This window comes from Ochlerotatus camptorhynchus, unplaced genomic scaffold (genome assembly GCF_037179485.1).
Source record: "Ochlerotatus camptorhynchus isolate MF236.1 unplaced genomic scaffold, CSIRO-AGI_Acam_v1.1 ptg000180l, whole genome shotgun sequence".
NCBI lineage: Eukaryota > Metazoa > Arthropoda > Insecta > Diptera > Culicidae > Ochlerotatus > Ochlerotatus camptorhynchus.
In genome coordinates this window covers 1,996,353-2,023,976 of record NW_027040670.1, presented here as the reverse complement: position 1 = coordinate 2,023,976, position 27,624 = coordinate 1,996,353, and the positions used below count along the sequence as shown (strand labels likewise).

Below are 27,624 nucleotides of genomic sequence, written 5' to 3'. Positions count from 1 at the left end.
GTCGGAGTAAGGCGAGAACCATACGGGCACTCATCGGTTAGAATGATTTCGCCTCAACCCATACTACTGCAAGGAAGAGAACCGAGATCCAACGACGATAAACAGAGAGAATCAGTCTGCTTCTACCACAGCTCGCGAACGGTCAACGGAGGGCGAACCTCCGCACGTATCAATTCAAATAAATGTTCGATGTGAATTAGCGTAAATATATGTCTTGTAGTTTTTCGTTCAAATAAAGTGTTATTAATTGTAACCGGTGTTAACGTGCATTGTGCCCCGAAGAAGTCCCCGAATTGTGCCCCGTAGAGTGTAATCCGGAACTCCAGGGATTGTTCAGCCAATGCCAGCGAAGTACCACCAACAGCAAACAGCTGGTCCAGCGATGCGACAAGGTCACCCAAGGACGAACATCGAAGGTATCCCAACATAATTTGGTCCTTCGAGCCGGATACTAGCCACCGGTGAGTCTGGTTGGGATACAAGCGAACACCGCCATTGCATGCCATCGAAGAAGTGCCTTTGTGTCCACCTGAAAGGATTTGCGCCATCACGGAAGGCCGTCATTATTCATCAAAGGACCTACGCCATCGCATACTGTCCTTTATCCCTACAAAGGGCATCTGCGCCATCATTGAACGCCGTCAATACATCGATCGCCATCACGACCGCTACTAGATTGGCGCCACCGCCTTGTGTATAAGGCCTCATTGCGCCATTGCATATTGGACCCAACTATTAATCAGCAATACTAATTGGCATGACGATTGCCATTTTCAACGATTGGGACTAGTGACACCGAAGCTACCAAGGATTAAACAACGATTTCCAGACGTTGGACAGGATTTGCAGGCCCACATAGTTCAACCTTAGTGTTGCTCTATCACCGGTCAGGTAGGTTGAACTAGTGTATGTCCGGCCGAAGCCTTTTTTCTCAGTTCTAACACCGACATTTCGACCTGTCTTTTTAACCATTCGGGAATCAATCGACTGGTGTGCCATCCGTTGAGTGAGCTGTTGAGTCATCATCATACGATTCCTTTGGTAACTGCTGATGACGGATTGGTAGTGAGGAATCCGTGAAACGCTAACGAGGAAGAACGACAAGCTACACCACGACGTCAACAAACCCTACGAGCTTGGACAACGGACATCGAACCTCTCGTCCAGGTAAATTTACATTTAGATATATGCCCGGCCGTAGCTGGTTCTATGTTGATGCTGCACCACAAAATAAATTTTACCTTTTCGATGAAATTTGGCTAAATTTCTTACGGACGCAATCCCTATGCTCAAGGGCTTCATTGGACGAAGCATTGAGTCGTTTTTGAGTTGTACAGTGCCATCTTTAGATTCTCCAGGTGAGGCTAAAGTATATGTCCTGCCGTCGCAGGCATTCTGTCGATATTACATAGCTGTTTTTCCGTTTGTTGCACTGGATATTCCGCTTTGAGACAACTTGCTACTCTGTTGCTGTACATGGAAGGTGTGTTCGAACTTGGCTGTTGGCGTTCTCTGTAATTCTCTAGGTGAGCTTTACGGTATATGTACAGCCGAAGTTTTGGGTCTTTGAATACTACATCCGCTCTTTTCTACCCTTTGGTCATTCACTGGATCGTTTTTGGAGTCTGAAGCTACTGACATTCGATAGAAAGCACAATCATTTTCGAGTTGGTTCTGATCGGTTGAGGGGCACCGCTGTTTGAGTCTCACAGGTGAGCTGAACAGTATATGTTCACCGAAGCGGACCAATTCTTGAAACTACATCCACGCTTTTCTCTCGCCTTTCGGAAAACATACTGCGTCGGCAAGATTCAACAATGGCAACCAAGGGATCAAGACAACTGAAGTCTCTCACGACGAAGCTCAGAGGCCTTCGCACTTCGTTCAGCAATATTAGACGGTTTGTTAGTGAGTTCAAGGAAGGGACAACAGCAAGTCAGATCAATGTTCGTATTGGTCGTCTCGATGAGTTGTGGGAATCCATTAATGAGACTTCTTGGGAGATAGAATCTCATGAAGATTTTGAAGACAACGAAGCATTTCATAAGGAACAGGAAGAGTTTGAAACCCGTTTCTACGATGTCAAATCTTTCCTGATGGATAAGGCGAACGAATTGCAAGAGATTCCCTCCCAAAATCAATCTATTCGGGGAGGCGATGCTACTTTGCATGGTGCGGTTGATCATGTCCGTCTTCCGCAAATAAAGCTTCAGAGTTTCGATGGGAACATAGATGAGTGGTTGAGCTTCAGAGACATCTACACTTCTCTGATTCATCACAAAACCGATTTGCCGCCAGTTGAGAAATTCCACTATCTCAAAGGATGTCTGGTAGGAGAGGCAAAGGCTCTGGTTGATCCACTACAGATCACTTCGAACAATTATCAGCTAGCATGGGATACGCTGCTAAAGCGTTACAATAATAGCAAACTCTTGAGGAAAAGACAAATCCAGGCGTTGCTAAAACTGCCGTCTCTCGTCAAGGAATCCGTTGATGAACTACACAAATTGGTGGAAGGATTCGATAGAGCTACTCGGAACTTAGATCAGGTACTCGAACCTGCTGATTACAAGGACTTGCTATTAGTGGAGCTCCTCAGTTCTCGTCTCGATCCAGCTACGCGACGAGGGTGGGAGGAATTTACGTCTACCAAGGAAAAGGATACATTTAAGGACTTAATGGATTTCCTCCAACGGCGAATCAAGATCCTTGAATCGCTACCAGTGAAATCGGAAGCCAAACGTGATTCTACATCACAGGAAAGGCGTAAACCTGTCTACCAGAAGGTTAGCCACAATGCTACTCAGTCCAACAGTGCACAATGTCCGTCCTGCTCAGAAACCCATGGATTACACATCTGTCCAGACTTCGTGAGGATGTCGTTATCCAGTAGGGAGTCTTTTCTGCGTAGTCATTCTCTTTGCCGAAACTGCCTAAAACGAGGTCATATCGCAAGAGATTGCTCATCGAGATATTCTTGCCGAAAGTGTAAGGCCAGACACCATACGATTATGTGTTTCAAGTCAGACGGAGTCAGCTCGAACCAGAGGTCATTCGGAAGTGGAGTTTCGGGTGAAGGCGCAAGGCAAAACGTAGCTGCTCAGAGCTCACAGGAGTTGAATGCTGCTTCTACAGAATCTGCATCGTCAAATATGGCAAAGGCTACGTCATCCCAGATGCTTTTGGCTACCGCTATTGTTATCATTGAGGACAGTCAAGGATCACGCTATCCAGCTCGTGCCCTACTCGACTCTGGTTCGGAATGTAATTTCATTTCGGAAGATTTGAGTAGGTTGATGAAGGTACCCAGCTACAAGGTCGATATTTCAATCCAAGGAGTTGGGCAGGCAAATACGAGGGTCACACGAAAGGTTCAAGCTACGGTCAAATCTCGGATTTCGTCATATTCGCGAACTATGGACTTCCTAGTACTGACAAGGGTGACTGCCTGTTTGCCTACTGCCTCGGTGCAGTATAGCAGATGGGGGATACCGGAAGGAATCGAACTTGCAGATCCAGAGTTTTTTCGATCAAGAAAGGTGGATTTGGTGTTAGGAATCCAGGCCTTCTTCAACTTCTTCCAATCTGGACGAGAGATTCCACTAGGTGACGGACTGCCTACACTCACTGAATCGGTGTTCGGATGGGTGATGTCCGGAGAAATCAATAGAGCAACTAAGGGTTCAAGATTCTCATGTAACCTCGCAGTCTCTGAAAATTTGGAGGAACTATTGTCACGGTTTTGGTCCTGCGAGGAAGTGGGTGCTGTCAACAATTATTCCCCAGAGGAAACGCGCTGCGAGGAGCAGTTTGAGCGTACTGTACGAAGGGAAGCAGATGGTCGATATACGGTGACTCTTCCTAAAAACGAGCGAATCTTGGAACAACTGGGGGAATCTAAGGAAATAGCGCTGAAACGTCTACAAGGTGTGGAAAGAAGACTGTCGAGGGATCCTAATCTCCAAAAACAATAGAACAGCTTCTTGGCAGAATATGCTGAGCTCGGTCATATGAGGGTAGTGAAGGATACGGACGAAGAGGTGGTGAAACGAGTCTTTCTACCCCATCATCCAGTTATCAAGGAGTCGAGTACCACAACCAAAGTCAGGGTGGTGTTTGATGCATCCTGCAAAACATCAACGGGCGTTTCCCTAAACGATGCGCTATTTGCAGGACCAATTGTGCAGCAAGAGCTGAGATCGATCATCCTACGAAGCAGGTTCCGCCAGGTTATGGTCGTTGCAGATGTGGAGAAAATGTTTCGGCAGATGTGGGTCACTCTGTTGGATACACCACTCCAATGCATCCTTTGGTTTGGACCGGATAACGAAATTGTTACGTACGAGCTGATTACGGTGACGTATGGTACGAAATCGGCACCATTCCTAGCTACTCGTACGCTCAAACAATTGGCAGATGATGAACGAGAGAGGTTTCCACTTGCTGCTCAAACCGTTTACGAGGACGTCTATATGGATGATGTGATCACCGGTGCGGATGATATTGAGTCAGCTATCGAGCTGCCACACCAGATCGATGCAATGTTGATAAGCGGAGGATTCAGGTTGAGGAAATGGGCGTCAAAAGCAGCGGAAGTGTTGAAGGACATTCCTAAGGAGGATTTGGCTCTACCCAGTGCACAAGGGATTGATTGGGACCGAGACGCAGAAGTCAAAACTTTGGGACTAACCTGGCTTCCCAATACAGATTGCTTCAAATTTCAATTCACCGTTCCACCAGTCGCTGATAATCAACATTTCACCAAACGAAGTGTACTAAGCATCGTTGCAAGATTGTTCGATCCGTTAGGACTGCTGGGTGCAGCAATTACGACAGCGAAGATATTTATGCAGCGGCTTTGGAGTCTGGAAGATGAGCAAAATCAAAAACTGAACTGGGACGACCGTTTACCGAAAACGGTGGGCGAGGAGTGGCGCAAATATCAACAACAGCTGCCGTTGCTGAATGAGTTGAGGATCCCACGATGTGTCGTCGCCTTTGAAGCAATATCTTTCGAATTCCACTGCTTTTCAGACGCATCGATGCTAGCCTACGGCGCTACTGTCTACGTACGCAGCGAAAACCGAGATGGGTCATTCATGGTGCACCTGTTGACATCAAAATCAAAGGTCGCACCAATTAAGGTACAATCACTACCGCGCTTAGAGCTGTGTGGAGCACTCCTATCCGCTCAGCTTTGGGAGAAAATATCGAATGCCCTGAAGATGGATGTCAAGGCTTATTTTTGGACAGATTCAACATGTGCGTTGCAATGGATCAGGTCTCCACCTGGAACGTGGACTACGTTTGTGGCGAATAGGGTGGCTAAAATCCAAGCGTTGACGGAGGATTACAGTTGGAACCATGTGTCAGGGAGCACTAATCCAGCGGATTTAATATCTCGTGGTATTCTACCAAACGATATCTCAAATAATGAACTTTGGTGGAATGGACCACACTGGTTGAAGGAGCCTAAGGATCAATGGTTATCGGACCCTATTCCACAGCAACATCCGCAAGAAGTGCGGAAGATAGCTGTATCATGCACCGCAGAGAAGGTTACGTCATTTATTTCGGACTATCTCGCTAAATTCTCGGACTACAATAAACTTCTTCGTTCCACTGCTTACTGGCTACGGCTGATCGGATTCCTAAAACGAAACAGTGAAGAAAGGAAAGGATTTCTAACTACAATTGAATTGCAAGAAGCAGAAAAATTGATTACCCGTCAGGTTCAGCAGGAACACTTCCCAAAGGAGATCAAGGCGTTGAAGGAAGGAAGCTCTGTAGCACGGAACTCCCCGTTACGATGGTTTAATCCAAGGATCACGGATGATAGTATCCTACGCGTGGGTGGAAGACTAGGTCATTCGAACGAGCCTCCGGCTGCAAAACACCCTATAGTACTTCCAGCAAATCACCATCTGACTGAGCTGATTCTACGCTGTTATCATCATAAATTGCTTCACGCTGGGCCTCAACTTCTTCTTGCTTCAGTAAGGCAACGTTTTTGGCCACTCGGTGGCAGAAATGTTGCTCGCAAAATTGTGCATCACTGCCAACGTTGCTTCCGAGCAAGACCTTCGTACATAGAGCAGCAAATGGGCGAACTTCCTACGGCTAGAGTTACTATTGCAAGACCATTTTCGAAGGCAGGAGTGGACTATTTTGGTCCTGTTTACATACGAGCTGGTAGACGTCAAGCAGCGATCAAAACGTATGTCGCGATCTTCGTCTGTATGAACACGAAGGCCGTTCACATGGAACATGTATCGGATCTCTCCACGGAATATTTCCTTCAAGCATTGCGACGATTCTTCGCCCGGCGAGGCAGATGCTCTGACATATATTCCGATAACGGAACCAACTTCGTTGGGGCTAAAAATAAAATGAATGAACTTTCCATACTACTGCGAGATCGTGATCATCGTGAGACTGTTACGAAGGAATGTACACAACAAGGAGTGCAGTGGCATTTCAACCCACCAAGTGCACCTCACTTCGGTGGCTTGTGGGAAGCTGCAGTACGTTCAGCAAAATATCACCTACTCCGAGTAATCGGAGATAATCCCGTCTCTGCAGAGGACTATCGCACTCTCCTAATCCAAGTTGAAGGTTGTCTAAATTCACGGCCACTAACAGCAATCTCGGATGACCCCACGGATTTGGAACCATTAACTCCTGCGCATTTCCTGATCGGAGGATCCATGCAAGCATTGCCAGAGCCCGACTATGGATCGGTACCGTTGAATCGACTTGATCGTTGGCAACTTGTACAACGTCAATTGCAAGATTTTTGGAAACGTTGGAGGACCGAATACTTGTCGCAACTGCAGGGCAGAACAAAACATTGGAAACCAGCCGTGGAGATAACAATAGACAGCTTAGTAGTAATTGTTGACAATCTACAACCACCAATGAAGTGGAAAAAGGGGCGAATTGTCGAACTTCACCCGGGAGCTGATGGCATCACTAGGGTAGTCACGGTGAAGACCACCACTGGAATAATTAAAAGACCAGTCACTAAAATCTGCTGCTTACCAATACAACACAATGCAGCATAGAAGTTCAGGATTGCTTCCCAGAATATCCAGTGCGTCGAAAGGGTTTTTTTTTTGTATATTTTCAGAAGCTACATAGAAACTTCAGGATGGGCGAGGATGTCTGCGAATGATGTGATCGATTCGTATGGATGCAGCCAGGTCGAGTGATCGCACTGTATCACTTGAGGAGCCATGTCGGAGTAAGGCGAGAACCATACCGGCACTCATCGGTTAGAATGATTTCGCCTCAACCCATACTACTGCAAGGAAGAGAACCGAGATCCAACGACGATAAACAGAGAGAATCAGTCTGCTTCTACCACAGCTCGCGAACGGTCAACGGAGGGCGAACCTCCGCACGTATCAATTCAAATAAATGTTCGATGTGAATTAGCGTAAATATATGTCTTGTAGTTTTTCGTTCAAATAAAGTGTTATTAATTGTAACCGGTGTTAACGTGCATTGTGCCCCGAAGAAGTCCCCGAATTGTGCCCCGTAGAGTGTAATCCGGAACTCCAGGGATTGTTCAGCCAATGCCAGCGAAGTACCACCAACAGCAAACAGCTGGTCCAGCGATGCGACAAGGTCACCCAAGGACGAACATCGAAGGTATCCCAACAGTGTACGAATCGTGGTTTTCTCCATCATTTCCCGTGCCCGACGATCATCATCTGCTTCGACTATCGGTGCGACCTTGACACCAGTACTCTCAACAGTGAAGAACTCCTCGACGAGCGTCAATAGAAGAACATTACAGAACAAAATGAAACCTATGATGTTTTGTAGTTTGAAAGCGTATCTTTCGAATGGACACTGTTTGGTTTGCCGGTTTTTGCCGGTTTTTATGGTGTGTCGACGTGAAAAATGCGTATTTTGACTATAATATTGTTTATAACTTTGACAGTTGTGTGTTTTGTGATTGCAAATAACTTTTTAGAACAAACCTTGTTGATAAAACCGCGTCCAAAAAAGTTATTTAAAAAAACTGTTTTTGGGGGGTCATTTAAAGAAAACGTTCGTTAACTCGTTACGCAATCGTTTAACGAAGTTGATGTCTTGAGCAAAGTTGTTTCATTTGACATAATCTACAACTTTGCTGAAGACACCAACATGATTTGAGCAAGTTTGTAAAATTTTAATTTTGCCCTGCCCTTCTAGGTGGATAGATCAGCAATATCTCAGCACCAAACGATATTCCTTTGAAAACTCTGCAACTCTTCTCAAGACACCATCCTTCTAAAATGTCGTTTTCATACCAAAAAATAAAAAACGCACGTTTTGGGGGGTTTTGAACCACTGTGTATTGTAATAAAAGGAGCTTGTTAGCCTAGTGGCAAACGTTTTTACTAACTGAGCAGAAGACCGTTGGTTCAATGCCAAGCTTCTTCGCGTTATAGGATCATTGGAATATCAATTCAGCTTATCGTCAACCAATACGAATCCTACTGCAAACCCAACCCTCTTACCCAATAACCCAGTGATTGCTCGTGGAAGTACAGAGGACTCCTCGGCTTCTATCAAAGCGAGTGTCACGTCAACACATTCTTACCCAATCTTTTCCTGACCTGCATTCCGACGCGGCCAGCGCTGGTATTGCCTAGTTTGAGATCACCAGTTTTTACACATTGAGGATGATTGCTAGTCCCAAGCATAGTCCATTGGTTCGCTGTTTAATTACAGCTGATCTGTAAATTTCAGAATCTAAGTAAGTTCACCAAGATCTTGAATTACGAATCTTTAAGTCCAGGAGATTTAAAGCTTTTCTAAGTCAATAATTTCAATCCCTTAAATTTATTTTGAACAGAATTTCATGGATTTTTTTAATCATATATATTTTGTGGAGTTTGCATGAACTTTCTGATTTGATAAAACATATTTTAATTACTCAAATACTTCATTTGTCTCTAATATATATAAATTAGAATGTTTATGAAATGACTGTTTAGGAAGGATCTTGCAATTTTATCTTAGTTTTAGAAATATTACAATCGATCTAAATTCGATTACTTTTATTAAAATTTGTATTCTAAGAATTTATATTTACAATCTGTATCGGAGATATCTATCTTTTTAGATACAAAATCTTGAAAACATGTGAGTTTGCGATCTCAAAACTTTTTTTGTTTCAACATTCAGAATGTTGAGAATTGAGCCTGGACATATATCTTGAACATTTTCCTAAACCCTAAAAGAATAAAAAAAAATCCGTGTGCACTTTACCATGTTTCAACTTCAGACTCCTAGAATTTAATTTTGGTTCCTATGTCTGAGATTTAACTGATGCTGAAATATTCAAAATCTATAAAAAAAAAAGCTATTTACAAAATTCATGGAATAACCTAACGCTGAGAATTTTCTAATGTTTGAGATACTTAAATTTATGACATTTGGACGCTATGTGATTTCATTACAAAAAGCATGAACAAACGATCATTGCTTGTTCAAAATCAGTAAGCTTTTAAGGCTCCCCCAATCGAGGTCCCAATCGATGTTATGAAATAAATTCAATAAAATTTATTGTTTCACAATGAAAATTTTAATTTAATTATTTAATAATAGTAAGTCGCAATGATATATTATTGGTCACAGAAATAATGTACCCAAAAACAAGTTGTCTTGTCGAAATTTTATTGAAAAGCATCTACGCAAGTTTTTATTTAGCAAATAAAAAATGCAACAGATGAATTTTCGAGCTACGCCAATGCACTTCTGCAGTGCTGGCAATGCGTTTAAGTCCTGATATTGAACGGATTTTCCAAGCATGGTTCTCTTGTACCTCTACAATATTGCAAAAGATAAATGCTTCATTCACTCGAAGATATTTCAGCTTCTAAACGATAACGCACAAATTTGTACAGAATTATAACATGCTCCATCATGGCTGCTTGAAATCGAAAGCGAATGACATTTCTAGTGCTACTATCAATACAAGCTAACATTTGAACACACTTTAATAAAAGTAGTTGATCAGTTGAGAATTTCATACTTGTTAAAACGGTGGCAGTTATTTTGAGTCACCCTTATAGAAAAATTTAGGTGAGCCACGATCTTGAAAACATGAACCTAACTTATGTGATTCTATAAGTGATTGATTTTAGATTTTGGTAGAATCTTCCTCGAACATATTTAATAAAGTTTTTAAATTGTTGCTGTTCAGTTGAGATCATTTGGGTGAGATCCAAACAGCAAAGACGTGAATACAAATCCCTATACGCCCTATACCAGACCCCAAACGTCCTTGGATGTGAATAAGTTGTTTTGCAAAATATGATTCGTACAGCTCCGCACAGAGTTCAAAGGTTAAGTATGATAAATAGGAGGCACTTTTCAAAGGCATCTCCACTCCACGCATCTGCTCACCTGTCGGCATGGCAAAAATTCATCAAACTGCACCCAAGCGCATGCACTTGCTGTGGCATGGTGGCATGATGAGTTAATTAAGATGTTGGAATGAAGTTGCAAGTCCTGACTGAGCTTGTTGTTGAAAAATGCTAAAAATTTACTGACACTCTCTCATTTACTTCAACCGAAGAAATCACTGCGTTGAGCGCTCCGGAACGTTTTACATTACAACGTGATATAATTTTTATCAGCAATTTCCTCACTCACCCGGAATGTGCTGTATTTTTCGCTCGAAATCATGTAACTTCCTTCTTAGCCATCGTTCTTCCAGCCACGAACTGCCTTTTCTACCCCCCCCCCCTTTGTTTCAGAACGAACAAAACCCTGCTCCGGTGTTATGTGTGATTCTTATCCTTAATTTATGTTTATTTTAACACATTTTCGTAACCAACAGAACTGAACCAGAAGCTCGGGGTAACAACTCCGAATCATGGAACCAACTGAGACCAATTGGTGATGCTCGTGCTTCTTCGTCTTGTTTTGTTTTTTGTTCGTCCTGTTCGTTATTTGCCCAAATCGAACACTCGCCATATGGGTGCTGACTTCGGTGGTGGTGGAAGCTGATTGCGATAAGCATCGGAACATGTTGGTTGCTTTTCTCGTTCTCGGTCGAATTCACGATCCGTTGGTATGAGCCTGTTGTTCTTGCCCTCTACTAAATCCAAGAATTACACATCCATGGGAGAGCAGATTCCCGTATTTGGGAGCACAGTTGTTCGTTTTGGGACTGACGATTTTCTGGATCGGTTGTTCGTCTCCTGTTATTATCCGTTCTGTATGTTTGTTTTTGGCTGTGGCAGTTCAGGAGGTCCTGATCTGGGGTGCTGTGTGTGAGAGAGAATAATACGATTAATCAATTTTTATTGGAAGAGAATTCAATGCGTACCGAAATAGGCGGTTAATACATATCTGATGTTCGCTGCAACGGTGGAATGAAAGAAGAAGCTATTCGTTACGCAACGTGTGTTATAAATGGGATTACTTTGGATTGCGAATAAATGACATTTTGTATAATTTGGTAGATGCAGAACGATGCATTAAGCATTAACGAATATGATGTTTGAAATGTGCAAACTGAAAGTTGAAATCATTGATTGAGCATGGAAGATTAAATCTTACTGAACACGATAGTGATCTAAGACAAAACAGCCATTCAAATCACATAGAAGAACACGATTGGCTGTACCATAATTTATACTTTATTAACGAATTCTGCCTCCGAAATGCGGAGCCCTGGGATGTCATGCTTAAAATGTGCTACTTCTGGTCCTGCCCCTTTCGCTTGAACTGCTGTCAAATATTAGTAGGTCTTCTCGATTGTTCCACGGTACCTAAATATTGCTATCTGACTCTAGGTTCTGCTAGATCTTTCACCGACAGGATCATCAGTGAAGCAAATGAACTGACTAGATTTACATTTTGTGAGGCAATCACAATGATACCCCATAACCAAGGAAGTCAAGAAATATTCCAACCTATAAAATTCCATGACAGGATCGGAAATAGAACCAATGGCCTTCTATGCCTAGATTATCGAGAAACCGTTAATAGAAAAATAGTAGGAACTTGAAGTTTGCAGCAATGTTTGAGGATTTGTCACAAATACTTGATATAATTTCGATCATTTGATTTCAAGTGGGAATAGACGGTGGAAGATGATCTAAGAAAGTCTCGTTCAAATTATTCGAGCAAAATTTTGACGTAGGACTACGTCTTTGCGAACTATACTGGGGTGTCAATCAAACAAATCTTTGACGAAATATTTTCAGCTTATTGCATGGTCATTTATGAATAAATTTTTATTTTTATCACACAATTTGATTCAGATTGGATGGAAGACTTGTTTGGTATAAAAATAATAGTTGTTTATCAACGGATATTTTTTGAAAATTGATCAAGTTTTTTTGCCGTAATCAACCAATTGCTCATAATGACTATCGAGAGAACCGAGAGACAAGGAGTGGTGCCACTTATACAGATTTATCTGTAATCATACAGATTTTATTAAATATTTTGATACAGCGATCTGTTATTACAGATTACAGATCTTTAGAAATTTTTTGATTTTTTATTTTTTTATTCTTCATTATATGTATTAATCCCGATAACTAATCTTTTCTTCTTTTGACGTAGACTTTGTCTTACGGGAAGGTACTGGGGCCGCTGGAGGTAAATCGAGAATCTAAAATTGCGATCACGAAAAGTTGTAAGGTTTTGAACGCTTATAACATTGCCATTTACAGATGAAACTAAAATCCAAATACACCAATCGAAAGAAAATAACTCCCAAAATCTGCTACAAAAAATGTTTTTTTTTTCAATTTTCCATTAAAAAAAACTGTTGAAAAATGAACATATAAAAAGTGATAATTGTATCACTGTTTTCATGAAAAAAACGTTCTCTCCAAACCCAGTCGTCATAATCGAGTACCATTTGGTTGCACATCGTGCTGCTTGAATCTGAAAAGTCATAAAACACCTCTGCTTTTGTGCCGCAACGCATTGTGCCGAAGAAAATTACTTGTTACTCGAAGAACAGTTTGGTTTTCGGAAAGGTCGTTCGACCGTCCACCAGCTGACTTGAGTAAGAAAAATTCCCAGACGGAACAAGTCTGTTTCGAGAACATCTGCCATGGCGTTGTTCAACGTTGAAAAAGCGTTCGACAATGTCTGGCATGCTGGCCTGGTATTCAAATTGCAGCAGTACGGTCTTCCAATCTTCCTAGTGAAGATAATAAACAACTATCCATCGGAGAGGACGTTCCGAGTTTCTCTGAATGGTATCACATCGGATGCTTTCAACATCGGTGCCGGGGTTCCACAAGGAAGCATCCTTGGCCCCATTCTATTCAACCTGTTCACCTCCGATATGCTGGCTCTCCCTTGTGGAATCCTGTATTGCAGCCGGAAGAAATCGGCCCAGCCCAGGAGACAGACTGACGCACGACTTATTCTCACGGTGGTTTGGGGAAAAAAGATGAAGAGACACGATGCAACAGTCTCTTGTGTCGTTGGTTGGTTCGGTGGAGGGTATGTGGTTGTGTGAGTGTGTTCCCTCAACTATTCTTTCAGCAAGGGGTGGAATCAAGGTGTATCCCACATCCCTGATGGTGGATTGTTGTCTCTGTTCGCAGATTACACATCCATCGTCTACAAGGGTAGGGTCATCGAAGCTCTGACTGCCAAACATCAGAGAGGCCTGGACGTCCTGATTGAATATTTCAACAGCTGGGAGATCCGTATCAACGCGGCAAAAACCCAGGTAATCACACTTTTAATCTCCCAGACTTGTCGGAGAATAATAAGATCTGCCTGAACGGCACAATGGTGGAATGGTCGAAAGAGGTAGTCTACCTCGTCTTAACACTAGACAGCAAGCTGATTTTCAGGGAGCACGTTGACAAAAGGAAAAACCAAGTGAAACATCTTAATAACATCACTGTATCCACTCATCAACAGGAGGTGTACTCTATCCCTGAAAAATAAGCTTGCTGTCTACAAACAAATCATTCTTCCCGTAATCGAGTATGGTATGCCAATCTGAAAGAGTTGCGCCAAATGCCGTCACCTCAAACTCCAAAGGATCCAGAACAAGATCCTTAGGATGATCCTAAACAGTCCCCCGTGAACTAGAAAATCTGAGATCCATCTCCTAGCTGGAATTCAGACATTAGAAGAACGGAGAGTTTTTATCCTGGAAAGGTTCCGAGACACACGTCTAAGATCAACTCATGAGATCATAAGTGATCACGTTAGATTAAGTTATACTCGTAGTTAGGTAGGTTATCACTTTTTTCAATTCAAACATAACACTCCCCCCCCCCCCACAAGGGGTGATCTGAAGATTAGTAGATAAACGTGAATACGTAAATTAGAATAACAAATTAAACAAAGATGAAGAGCCTTATATGCTAATCAATTAAAATGTAAAAACAATGTACAATCATATTTAACAGAAATAAACGTAATTTTAATACTATTACTGTCGCATCGCATTTTCGCTTCGGATGGCGGGTGAGCAGGTAGCAGCAGCAGAAGCAGTAAGAAGGCAGAGGTTCCTGTCAAACGCACAGCGTTCGAGTTTTGCACCTCAAGCCTTGCACGTCGTTTCCGTCGAGATCACTGGTTGCTGTGAGCGCCGTCGCATCGATGGCGCAAGCGCTTCAAAGTGGATCAACCTCCTTGCCTGAATGATAATGATCCCGCGTTCTACAAATCTCGATTACTTTTTCGAAAGGACATATCAGCTTTTGTAAACAACGCATTTTATCGTCAGTTTGGCGTAACTGATAGCTCGCCCACGCATACTAACACCACTATATCAGGTAGGGGAAAATTTCTCCTATCTGATGGTAGTGTCAGTATGCGTGAGTGAGCTACCAGTTACGCCAAATCAACGATCAAATGCGTTGTTTACGTCCCTTCGAAAAAGTAATCGAGAAATAATTCTTGGGCTGTGTCCCAATTGCCAAGTTAAATTTAACTCGTGGTAAAACGTGACATTTCGAAAGTTATTTTCAATGTTCGAAAATCCTGGAAATTTATCGGTTTTCAAACAGAACTCAGCCACGATTGCCAAAATTTAACTTCTAGTCGGTCAGAGATAACCACGCTCAGATGGCAGGGTTATTCGATAGCTCATCTGTCACTTTTAACTACGAGTTAAATTTAACTCGCCTTTTGGGACACAGCCTTGGCAATAAAATTAGGGACCATAAATGACGTAGTTTTTTTTTTACCTACTAACGCCCCTTCCCCCCTCGTAGCGTGTTATGCTATATCTAATACATGGCCGGTCACAACTTCTAAAACCCCTCTCCCCCCTCAACTACTACGTTATTTATGAAAGTTCCCTAAGCATTGGGCAACAGCGAAAATCAGTAGCACACACACAAAACGGGTGTAACGTTCTTGGTTACATTCGTTTCAGTGTCAGAAGCAAGTGAACATAGCCGGCGACGGCGCCGATCGAATTATGAATTTATTGTCATGATAGTATATAGGTAAACAAAGAACAGATGATTATTGAATGCTGTTTATTGTTATGATCTGATATAAATAGTTCCTGAAATAAAGATCACTGAGTTCATATTCTTTGCTCGACTGTTGAGCTGTTCAGTCCGTATTTTTCGCTCGAGATCTCGTTTAGATTTTGTTTCGCTTTGTGCTGTCGCGTTGCGCCGTGGAAGTGTCGCCACCTTCTCGCGTTCTGGCAAGTTTACTTGAACTTGCAAACACGAAACAAATGGTGCGTAAACGTGCCAATGAGTCAACAGCGGGCCCTTCAAAGAAGGTGCTAATCAAGCCCAGCGCGTCGCAGGATGACGCCGGAAAACGAGTACTGCAAGCCAACCAGTATGCAGTACTCCCGGAAGAAAATGGCGATGGTGACGCCGCTCCCGTTGCAAGAAAAGAGCGAATTCCCCCGCTTTTCACGCCAGTGAAGGATGTTGCCAAGCTGGGTGCCGAACTGGCAAAACACAAGCTGCTGCCTCGCTTCAAACTTTGCAGCATCGGTACCAAAATCATGTGCTCCAGCCTGGAGGAGTACAAACAAATAGGATGCTTCCTAAAGGAAAACAACGTGGACTTCTTCACGCATGATCTGCCATCGAGCAAGCCACTGAAGGCGGTTTTGCGTGGATTACCGTCGTTCGAGGCGGCTGCGGTTAAGTCCGAGCTGGAGCGGCTTGGGCTCCAACCTGAGGCCGTGTTCCAGATGAACCGCCGTTCCATCAACAATACCAGCTTCCGTGACCAGTTGTTCCTGGTGCACTTCACGAAAGGATCCACCAGTCTTGCGGCTCTGAGACCCAAAATCCGGGACCTGTTTCAGGTCATCATCAGTTGGGAGCATTACAAACCCCAACATCGTGATGTTACGCAGTGTACGAACTGCCTCTCCTATGGTCATGGCACCAAAAACTGCCATATGAAGACAAACTGCGGCAAGTGTGCTGGAACTCACTCAACTGCGTCCTGTGAGCAAGTTGATGACATAGAGCCAACGTGCGTCAACTGCGGTGGAAACCATCAAGCCTCCAATCGCGGATGTCCCAAGCGAGTGGAGTACATTAATATCCGTCGGAAGGCTACAATCAACAACCAGGTCGGTCGCCTCCGTAATCATCGTTCGCCTCCTGTACTCACGGAAGTCCAGTACCCAGCTCTCCAGCCCCGTCGACATGTTCCGAACCTAGCCCCGCTTCCGCTCAACAACCAACAAGCCAACCATGCGAGTATCCAAATGATTCCCAACAGTCGCTCGTGGCCGAGGTCATCATTGTCATGCGCACCTGCAAGACTCGATCTGAACAGCTACATGCTGCCCTGTCCCTTGTCACTAAGTATGGACCGTGAAGCCATCAAGATCGTAAATTGGAATGCTTGCTCCTTGAAGAACAAAAACATCGAGTTTGTTGACTTTCTCAACGAACGGCACATCGACATAGCCGTCATCACCGAGACTCACTTGAAGCCCGAGCTAAACGTCTTCCTTCCCGACTTTCGGCTCGTAAGGCTTCACCGCACCAGCTCCGGGGGAGGGGGAGTGGCCATCGCTGCGAGGCGGAACATCAGCTGCCGGCTACTACCAAGCTTCCAGCTGAAAATTATCGAAGCCATCGGAATTGAGGTGAGCACATCGCTTGGTCCAATCACCATCATCGCGGTCTACTGCCCCAAGCAAACCAACATTAGAGACGGCTTGGCCGCAGACCTCCGAAGAAACATCATCAAGCTAACACGACGGCGGCAAAATTTCGTCATCGCTGGCGACCTGAACGCCAAGCATCAAGCCTGGGGCAATAGTCGGCGAAATCAGAACGGCAAAATATTATACAACGATCTGCAGCAAGCCCACTACAATATTCTGTGTCCGGACACTCCCACCTGGTTGAGTCGATCCGGAGCTCATGCCACCATCGACATCTTCATCAGCAACATTGGCGATAACATCTCCCAACCTATCGCCTATCAGGAACTGAGCTCGGACCACTATCCGGTGGTGGCCGAAGTAGGTTCCTCGGCCAATAGGTTTCAAGTTTCCCGGCGAAACTACCATCGTGTCAACTGGCAGCAGTATCAGCGCTGTGTGGACACTGCAATCGATTACGACGTTCTACCGGAGTCGTACGAAGAAGTCGATCAGTGTCTGCAAGCCATCGAAGAGGCCATATCCCGTGCCAGGGAGCAGCACGTACCAGCATCCAGACAGGTGAGTCATACTCTGAACCTTGACAGCCCAACCAAAGATCTTATCAGGCTCCGTAACACCATCCGTAGGCAGTTCCAGCGTTCTGTTCTGCCCCACTTGAAGACCAATGTCAATAGGCTAACCAAAATTATCCAGGCCAGGATGGTGGAACTCAGAAATAACGATTTTACCAAAAAGATTCGCTCTCTCGCAGATTGTGCAAAACCATTTTGGAAGATGACCAAAACATGATGAAACATAAGTCGAGACCGATCCCTCCGCTTTCCTCTGTTGACCACTTAGATCCATCCCTACTGATAACTCCAGTTGAAAAGGCCAATGCTCTTGGCCAACATTTTGTGATTTCACATAATCTTGGTCAAACCATGGTGAGCCCCCATGGGCCTGCCGTACTGGAGGCAATGACTAGAGTCGCTGACACCCCCGTAGTAGTGCATGATCATAGTAGAATATCGGCTGATGAGGTGATAGCAGCTATTAGAAGTACTAAAAACATGAAGGCTGCGGGTATGGATGGTGTAGTCAACCTCGAGTTGAAAAACTTGAGTATTGACTTCTTCAACCATCTTACCATCATCTTCAACAAATGTTTGGAGCTTGGCTACTTCCCTGAATGCTGGAAGTTAGCCAAAGTGATTCCAATTCACAAACCTGGCAAAGATCCTACCAGTGCCAAAAGCAATCGCCCCATCAGCCTCTTGTCCTCCATCTCGAAGCTGTTCGAAAAGTTGATACTCAGCCGTCTGCTGGTGATAATAACATCTTTCTCAAAGAGCAATTCGGGTTTAGGAAAGGCCACTCTACCATCCACCAACTCGCACGGGTTACTAACATCATCAAGCGGAACAAGTCCGTTTCCAATACATCTGCCATGGCATTGTTGGACGTCGAGAAGGCGTTCGACAATGTCTGGCAGGATGGTCTAGTGTACAAGCTGCATCGATACAACTTTCCGATCTACCTCGTGAAGATCATCAAAAACTACTTGTCGGGCAGATCATTCCAGGTCTACTTGAACAATGTCTCCTCTGATACGTTCAACGTTGATGCAGGGGTTCCTCAAGGCAGCCTGCTTGGGTCTATCCTATTCAACATTTTCACGTCAGACGTTCCTCCCCTGCCGGGTGGTGGTATCCTGTATATGTTCGCAGATGACACCTCCATCATCTATAAGGGTCGAGTGATCCGTGCTCTGGCAAGTAAACTACAATCAGGCCTGGATGTTTTGTCCGACTATTTTAAGAGCTGGAAGATTTGTATCAATGCAGCTAAAACACAAACCATTCTGTTTCCACATTCGTATTCACCTCGGCTTGTTCCGCCTGCTAACGTCAAGATCCATCTTGATAGCACTCCCATTGAATGGTCGAGTGAAGTAGTCTTCCTTGGTCTCACCCTCGATAACAAATTGCTATTCCGATCCCATGTGGACAAGACATCCACCAAGTGTAACATCTTGATCAGGTCGCTCTACCCTCTGATAAACAGGAAGTCCACCCTGTCCCTCAAAAACAAGCTTGCTGTCCACAAGCAAATCATTCTGCCGGCTATTGAGTATGGTATGCCAATCTGGGAGAGTTGTGCTAAGTGCCACCACTTAAAGCTTCAGAGGATCCAAAACAAGATCCTCAGAATGATCCTTAACAGTCCCCCGCGAACTCGTAATTCTGAGATTCACCACCTGGCCGGTCTTCAAACACTCGAGGAGCGAAAGACTTCCACGCTGGAAAGGTTCAGAGTCGCCTGTCTGCGATCAAACCACCAGATCATTCATGATTTGGCAACCTAGTTTAAGTAGTTAGGTGCTCAAGTAGGTAGGCTATCAAATTTTTAAATTCAAACCAAAACAATCCCACTAAGGGTATCCTGTAAATTAGCGCTAAACGCAATCATCACATTAGAATAACCAATTGACTAGAACAAAGATGAAGAGCCAAAGGCTAACCAATTGAAATGTTAAATCAAATGTTGAAACATAAAAACCCAGAAAATAAACGTAAATTTTACTACTACTAAGATCACTGAGTTCAGTTTGATACCAGTGACAACCGTAAACAGTCCTGTTTTAAAGTTATTCAAACAGTAGTGATCACAACAATTTGACGACGAGGAGAAAGTAGGGAAAGGTTGCGTGCGGATTAGTGGCCTAAAAGTTGGCAATTTGCGATTGGTGGCAAGAAGAAAATTAGGACTGTCGTTATTTATTGAACCCGGGATCAGAAGGGATCCGTAAAACAAGAGTGGATTACCATTTTCTACAGTACCGGTTGATAGAAGCGAACGCCGATGTATTATTGTAATGACATTGTGAAAGATAGTGATTGAAAAATAGAAGTTTGAGTTGGTGAACTTATGTGCATAGGTTAATTTTGGAGTCCCAGTCGAGAGACTAGCTGTTAGTAGAACCATTGTTGGCAATATCAGAAATCAATTGATATTTTTTCGCTCTCATGCGCTCGCAATATCACGCGTGATATTGGAACAAAATATCATGCTTGATATTGATTTTACAAGCTCTTTTGATATTGCGAGACTATTCACAACGTGCAAAAATTAAGCTAAGAGTTGACTCGACACAAAAATGATTGCATTGCACATCGTTTTCTTTGAAAGAGAAAGTATAGTTTGCTATCTCTTTTTAATCTTCACCGATGGCAGACGCGAAGGGACTGCTGCAAGCCGTTATGGAAGTTTCGGTTGCAATCCACAGTTTGGTGAGATTTGCAGTTGGTGAGTTTTGTTAACTTGATATTTTGAGCTGCAATATCACAGCTTGCTAAATCAACTGCAGTTGTTTGCTTGTTGATTTTTGTCTACGAAAATCAAGAGTGATCTTGGGCGTTTGTGAGATTTGATTTTTTGATATTTTCCCAACACTGAGTAGAACCGGCTGCAGCAAGGTAAACGGACAACGGCTGGCTGCTATTGGATTGTATCGGACGGACCTGGAGGAAGTTTCTGCAGCGAAATTCAATGCACGTGATTTTTTTCCTTTGCTATTTAAAAAAAAAATGGTGATTAAAAGTTCGCACATAATTTTTGATTCGGTGCAGCCAAAAAGGCGTTGATTGGCACAATCGATCCATACATGCCCGGCACCAGTTTTTAAAATTTTGTAGAGTTGATTGAATATTTCTTCAAATGATAGGGTAGAGCGCTACTTCGTCGTAATCGCCTATTTCCGTTCTATCGATCAGAAAACATCATTCATATCAATGATTTCACCATGCACAAATCAATAATAAGGTTGATCCGATGCGTTAGTTCATTAGCTACAACATAAATCCTGTTAGAGCGCATTGTATGAATATTTACGCTCATTGTTCTCAAAACAAAAGAAGTGCTCCTCGTGAATCCCCTTTTTCTACGTTTATCCGTAGGACGAAGAAAATCTTATGGCGTTTCAATGCATTAGGACGGAATTGAAACTCGTAGAACGAATTTAGAATCAAGAAGCAGTATTAGATTTTAAACAATATCTCAACAATTTGTGACTCTTTTTCAAATCTAATGGAAAGGTGACTAAATTTAGAAGTCATCTTTGACAGAAATGTTCCATTTTTTGTTTTAACTCATTCAGAAAAAAAGGTAAAGCGCGGGTTGTGCTTAGTAGGACGGAAATTACATCAAAACCCTATTGCGGAAGACAAAAATGAGCAGTGCAGGACTAACGATTTTTGAGGAGTTAAAGCTTTTATACCCGGCTACAGATCTAAAGACGTTAAAGTATGTGGACATAACGAACAAGCTTAAGGATTGCTTTGACAAAATCGATTCGGAAATAATGCTACGATACAAATTTCGTTGTAGTAAACAAAATTCTACTGAGAGTGGTGAAAATTTCGTTTTAGCGGTGAAGGTTTTGGCCAAATCCTGTGATTTTGGCGCGTTTCGTGACTCTGCTATTCGCGATCAGTTGGTTTTCGGAGTGTACAATAGAAAATTAAAAGAAGAGGACCTCAGCTGATCGTGAAAGGATTATCAAAAGTTTCGAAATGGCGAACAGTAACACACAGTACATACATTTAGAAACAGGAGTAAACTCGGTCAGACACCGTCTCGGTAATAGGCTATCTAGGATCGATGGACGGGATCGTAGTCGGAGTAAATCTAGGGATTCTCGTACACATTACAGGAGGTTTGGTCAAGGTCAGGCCAACGAAACTCGAGCCGAGGCAGATACGCCAATTTTGTCTGTCATTTTTGCAGGAAGCGCGGGCACATTCAAAAGAATTGTTATCGTTTTCTGGAAGGTCAAAGGGATTCTGTTAAGTTCGTGAAGGAGGAAACACATGTTAACAATGTTCACGACTATTTCAAAAGGCTTCGAATTGATTATAGTTCTGACACCGAGGAAGAAGGTGATTATCCCTGTCTTATGATTTCTACTATTAGAAAAGTAAGCAAACCTTGTCTACTCGAAGTCAAAATAGAAGGAAAAATGTGTGTAAGGGAGGTCGACAGTGGTTCGGCCGTTTCTGTAACAAGCAGAACAGAATTTATGGAGACATATCATGGTGTCACTTTGAGAAATAGTAACAGAAAACTAATTGTGATCAACGGATCAAATTTAGAAATTTTTGGAAAAGCATTTGTATCAGTCTCATTGAATGGATTTGTAGCAAAATTTGATTTTGAACGGGGAGCATCAGTTCACTTCTCTTATTGGTAGAAACTGACTGGATGTATTTTTCAACGGTTGGAGAGATAACTTTATACGACTGTCAAAGTCTTTAAGCTTGTGTGGAGTAAGCAGTATTGGGGAATATCAAGAACAAACTTTGAGCATCATAAAACATCATAATTCTAACATTTTTAACAGAGATTTTTCGACACCTATCATTGGTTTTGAAGCGGAGTTGGTATATTAAAAGATGATCAACCAATTTTTAGAGAACCGTATGAAGTACCCTACCGACAAAGAGATAAAGTGTTGAACCATTTGACTTTGCTAGAAAAAGACAAAATAATTACTCCCATCAAAACCAGTTTATGGGCTTCCCCAGTTGTGGTGATCATCAAAAAAGATGGCGATATCAGGCTAGTTATAGACTGCAAAGTATCTCTAAACAAGGTTTTGATAACACCTATCCTTTGCCAGTAGCTCAGGATTTGTTTGCATCCCTGGCTGGCTGTAATGATTTTTGTTCCCTTGATTTAGCTACGGCTTAAACACAACTGCAGTTGTAAGAAAATTAAAAAAAAAATATTATCAATACAATAAAGGGCTTTTCATGAGTGATGTCACAACCATCCAAGATTTGTGCCCTAGAAATCTTGAAGTGATAGGGAATATCAGCCATCATGACGGTCATTGTTGGACGCTTCAATGAATCACACGAAGAAAGCCTTACTTATTGTAATTTAGGAGCCAAATGTAATAGAATATGTATTCGCAGTTTTATGAGGTCCTCAATTTAATCAAGTTTTACTAAGTAGAATATCCTAAATATGTACATAGAACCGAAATCATAGGTTACTTCTACTGAATTTTAAATAAATATCTAGAAAAAAGCATGAGAATGTCACTACTCAGCTAAACGTAGTCTACGTCAACCATATGGTCATGTCTTGTGCACAACCCCACCAATTTGTTTATTCAATTTTTTTAATCGACTCCAAAAATCTACGGCAATGAGTGGTTCAGTAGATTTATGGTGTGCTTAAAATCGATTAACAAAAGTGATTAATCGAACCAAAATAATCGATCTTCCATGTTTCGAAAAAAAAATCACCCATTACTAGTGCAAATTATATTCATAATCTTATCCATCACGGCATCATATGTTACTCAAACGGGTGAAAATGCCGACCATTTCAACTTACCCCGATCATGTTAAGTTTAAACAAAAATCTCAATAAACCTGAAGCTTGCAGAAAATGGTCAAATTAACTGCTACTTACCAAAAAAGTTCATACTATATAATCAAGTTAATCGAGACTGAAATCATTCCATCAGTCAACGAGCCTTCCCAAACAATAGCCACCGTAATTAGCCCATTTTTCTACGCAACCCCACACACAGAGTTTGAAAGTTGCCCACCGCTCCACTCTCCACATTTGTCACACCAGGAAAAATGCACCCCAGGCACAACCCAAAAATCAATCTTCTACCTTTGCCAAAATTGCGCTAATCTGTCATCATCTGATTTCTTCCAAAATTGAAACTGACGATGCCTTCCGGACGCAATCAGCAGTCTCTGTGGTCGGTCGACTAGACCAATCCGCAGCGCGCCGTCGCCGGTAGCATTAATCCCATCGTGGGTAGCGACCAACCGACAGAGAAACAAAAAAAAAACAACAACATCTGGGGCCCAGCAGCGTGTTAAACACAACCCGCCACCGGAACCGAAATTAAGTTATCATTCCAAATTACATCGAACGAAATCATCTCAGGGCCCGGGTCGATTTTCGTCATTTGGCGACCCACACCCCATTTCCTCTCTGTCCGCGCCGCAAGTTCCGAATCTCCCGGGTGGCTAATTGATGTTTCTCGTGGTGAGTCACTGATTCGATGCTTGATTAGAGCATGGTAGGTATGTCGGTAGTTGGTAATGTTTGTTTTGTGCGGTTTCTCAAGGTTCTACTTTCATCTCTCCGGTCGAGGAAACAAGCAACCGACAAATAAGTCATATAATCATCATTAAAACAGGTCAAAAAATTGAAACAGAGACCTATCCACCGGCCGTCAACAATCCAAAGATGCCTCCGCTTTGACTTGAGCCGAAAGGTTAATAGAAAAAAAAATGGAAACAGAACGGACAAGATGTAGGAAATTAAAGTTGCATTTGCACACACAGGTTGAAGTTTCCCATCGCTTCCCTCTATTTCGCGGTCTGTGCCGGATCGTTCCTCAAAGAATACATATATCTTCTCACTGCTTCCACTTCGAGCCATGTTCCAACATGCCGTATGGCTAACTGTTTTCAAATAGCTGGAATTCTTCGATCAATTGAAATATCAAAATCCAATAAATTAAATTATATTATTTGCATGTTCCCTACGGTTGGCTCATCGTTTGTTGGCATCAGGCTGTGCCGAGTACCGGCTCCTCAACAAATCCTAGCCTGAACACGAGAAGTGCATCTTCCCTATTGACCTGCAATTGGGTCGTTATCGGTTGGTCGCCGTGTACTCTGTACCCACTTTCCGGGATGGGCTTTCGTCGGGTCGCTTGTTCATATCGATAGCGACCTACTCATGAAACCTGTGTGCCTCTGGACAGTACGATATGCAGAATAAGTCCTCGCCTGACAGAACAATGGGGAATGGGAAATTCCAGCCCATTGGGCCGAATAATGGTCGGTGGTGGTAAGTGGAAATCATTTTGCTTTCAAGATTAATGTCTGACAAATTTTCTGAATTGTTTGTATGAAATTGAGCGGTGAAAGGTATCCAAGTGTGGTGGTTGAAATTTTTAGAACTGGTTTTGAATAGACCAAATTCTGCCAAATCTCCCTATTATTCATGAATAGCACTTCAATTCTTACTTAAGGGGGGAAACACAAGTAATTTTTTTTTTTTTATCGATTTTTTATATATTACTTTATTTTTTTTTAACTCTACGTACACGAGGAAGGAGTAATCTATGGCCCCAGTATCGCCGATGAACCGTAAGTTCCAGAAATCATGTTTTTACACAACCCAAAACTTTAAACGCGTTTTTCTCGAAACGGTGATTTCCAAATTGGCGGGAAAGATAACTCAAAAATTTCTCATTCAAATGACTTGAAACCTGGCGCATTTTAAAGGAAATAGATGTTTACTCTATGCCACTGAAATCATGAAAAAATTAACAATAAATAATGTTCAGGTCTGCCTAAAGTGGAAAAAACAGCGAAAAATCACTTTTTTTTCAGATATTTTTTTCTAAATTGTTGAATTGTTTTTTTTTTTGGGTTTTAGAGGTTCACATAGAACAAAAATCTTTTCTGAATAAGGTCCAATTGATAAAAGTAAGTTTTGTCCATTTTTCAGGTCTCTAGAACACCCGCCAATTACCAATCCCCACCGGAGGCAACCTCCTTCCGATGTGACCCCAAGGAGCCACAGAGGTCACACACCAATGAAAAAAATCTCAAATGTAGAGGAAGATTTAAGAAATTTAATGCAAAAAACACCAAACCTCAAAATTCCGAAAATCGTCGAGTTTTTGTGTTACTTGTATTTCCCCCCTTACTCCAAACATCCTTTAACCACTTAACATTCCTTAAACAAACTTTTTTTCGAAGGCCGCAAAGACAATATTAAAAAACGTTGGATTTTTAATAAATCTAGGTCAATTTAACTTGTTTCTGAAAAAAATATATATAAATATAAATAAACATCAGATATCTTGAAGTCTGGTGATTTTATACGATAAATGAGGGGATGAAAGTGTAGAGTCGATGGTTCCGTTAGAGTACGGTAGTGTGAAAATTGTATATACACTCAAAAAAGTAGTGTAAATTTCTGTTCAATATGATGCACATAAATGGAGTGGCACAAATCATAAACGTTTACATTGTATATCATGTAAAGTTCTGAATGTTGTATACAAAAGCCCATCTTTGTAAACAACATTGTTTGCAAGTTGCTCGGTTGCGTGAAATGAAATACAAGTCTACGTGAAGGAATGTTTACTTCACAATTAAAAATCAGAATTTTGAACTGTGTAGAGAATAGAAAGCGAGCAAAGGTAATTTTGAGGAAGGCACGAATCGGGATGATCATCTCCTTTAACAAACTCCCCTGTTGGGGAAGGATGGTGAGGAGTATCTCCCCCGCCACCACTGGCAAAATATCAATATGATCCAAAACTTCTTAAATAAAATATTAATAATAATAATCAATATGATCCATATGTTATGTAAAATTTAGCAACACAATTGTAAAAATGTACCGCTAAAATTCTAAATAATGAGCATTAAAATTGTACGAATTACCCATAAACATAACGCAATTGATCCATAGCACATTCAGCAGTGAACCTTAAACTAAAGAAAATAATCCACAAAAAATCAAGTTTGCGCACTTAAAAATATAGCCATGTTTGGATTAATGAAAGCCACTTCCTCATGGCAGTCGCGTTTTGGATAGCTTGAAGCTGAAATAGGTTTTATTAAACTAATATAAAATCTAACCCAATCTTAATGCTTATAATAAAACCTATTTCAGCTTCAAGCAGGCCAAGCAGAACAACATCGGATATAACCTCAAAATGTCAGAGGGATCAACACCACCGTCGAGTGAAGATCAGAACAGCGATAAAAAATTGTACGCTTTGTGAAGGCCATGACCACGTAGATGATATGGTCTAGTGTGATGTCTGCAATTTCTGGATCTATTATATTTGTGCTAGTAAGAAAACAGCTGTAAAGGAGATTCCGTAGACGTGCTCGAAGTGCACAAATATGCTGAAGGTGCCAAAAGGAACCAAGAAGTATGTCCCAAAGAAACCACATAGCAGAAAGAATAGTACGAGGAGAGATGCCGGATCCGAATCTGGAAAAGGAAGTACCAATGAGGTCAGCCTGAAGCAATCCCAGACCACTTGCAGCAGGAGAAAAGCGCAAAGGAAAAATCACTGGAGGAAGATAAATTCCTCCATGAAAAGTGATAGGAGGCTGAGCGGGAGATTTTTCAAATCAAGAGTTATCTTCCGTCACTCTTTCAACAAAGATTTTGCTAGATTTAGGATTAGGGATTCAATTATTTTTTAGTTAGGTACGCAAACGATGTATGATGAGCTACTCACAAGTTACTTAGGGTAAATCAAGTATAAATATAACGTTTAGGAACAAATGGTAGGTTACCAGATTTTAGGATCAAATTGTAGTATCTAGATTAAGCAAATATAGGGTTATGAAATTCAATTTTTTTTTCACGAATTCCACCTCCAACTAACCTACCTCATTAGCTTGTTCACAACAAATCACTATAATTTAATTAAACGATAGGTATAGTAACAAATTTAGGCAATT

General features: G+C 42.2%; 1 protein-coding gene across 1 annotated transcript; it reads left to right on the top strand.

Moving 5' to 3' along the window:
• Positions 1-4,010: 4,010 nt before the first annotated feature.
• LOC135701957 (uncharacterized) lies at positions 4,011-26,930 on the top strand. Its single transcript, XM_065222905.1, has 2 exons — positions 4,011-4,969; positions 26,819-26,930. Exons 1-2 carry the CDS (start codon positions 4,011-4,013, stop codon positions 26,928-26,930), a joined length of 1,071 nt encoding a protein of 356 aa, XP_065078977.1.
• The last annotated feature ends 694 nt before the right edge of the window (positions 26,931-27,624 follow it).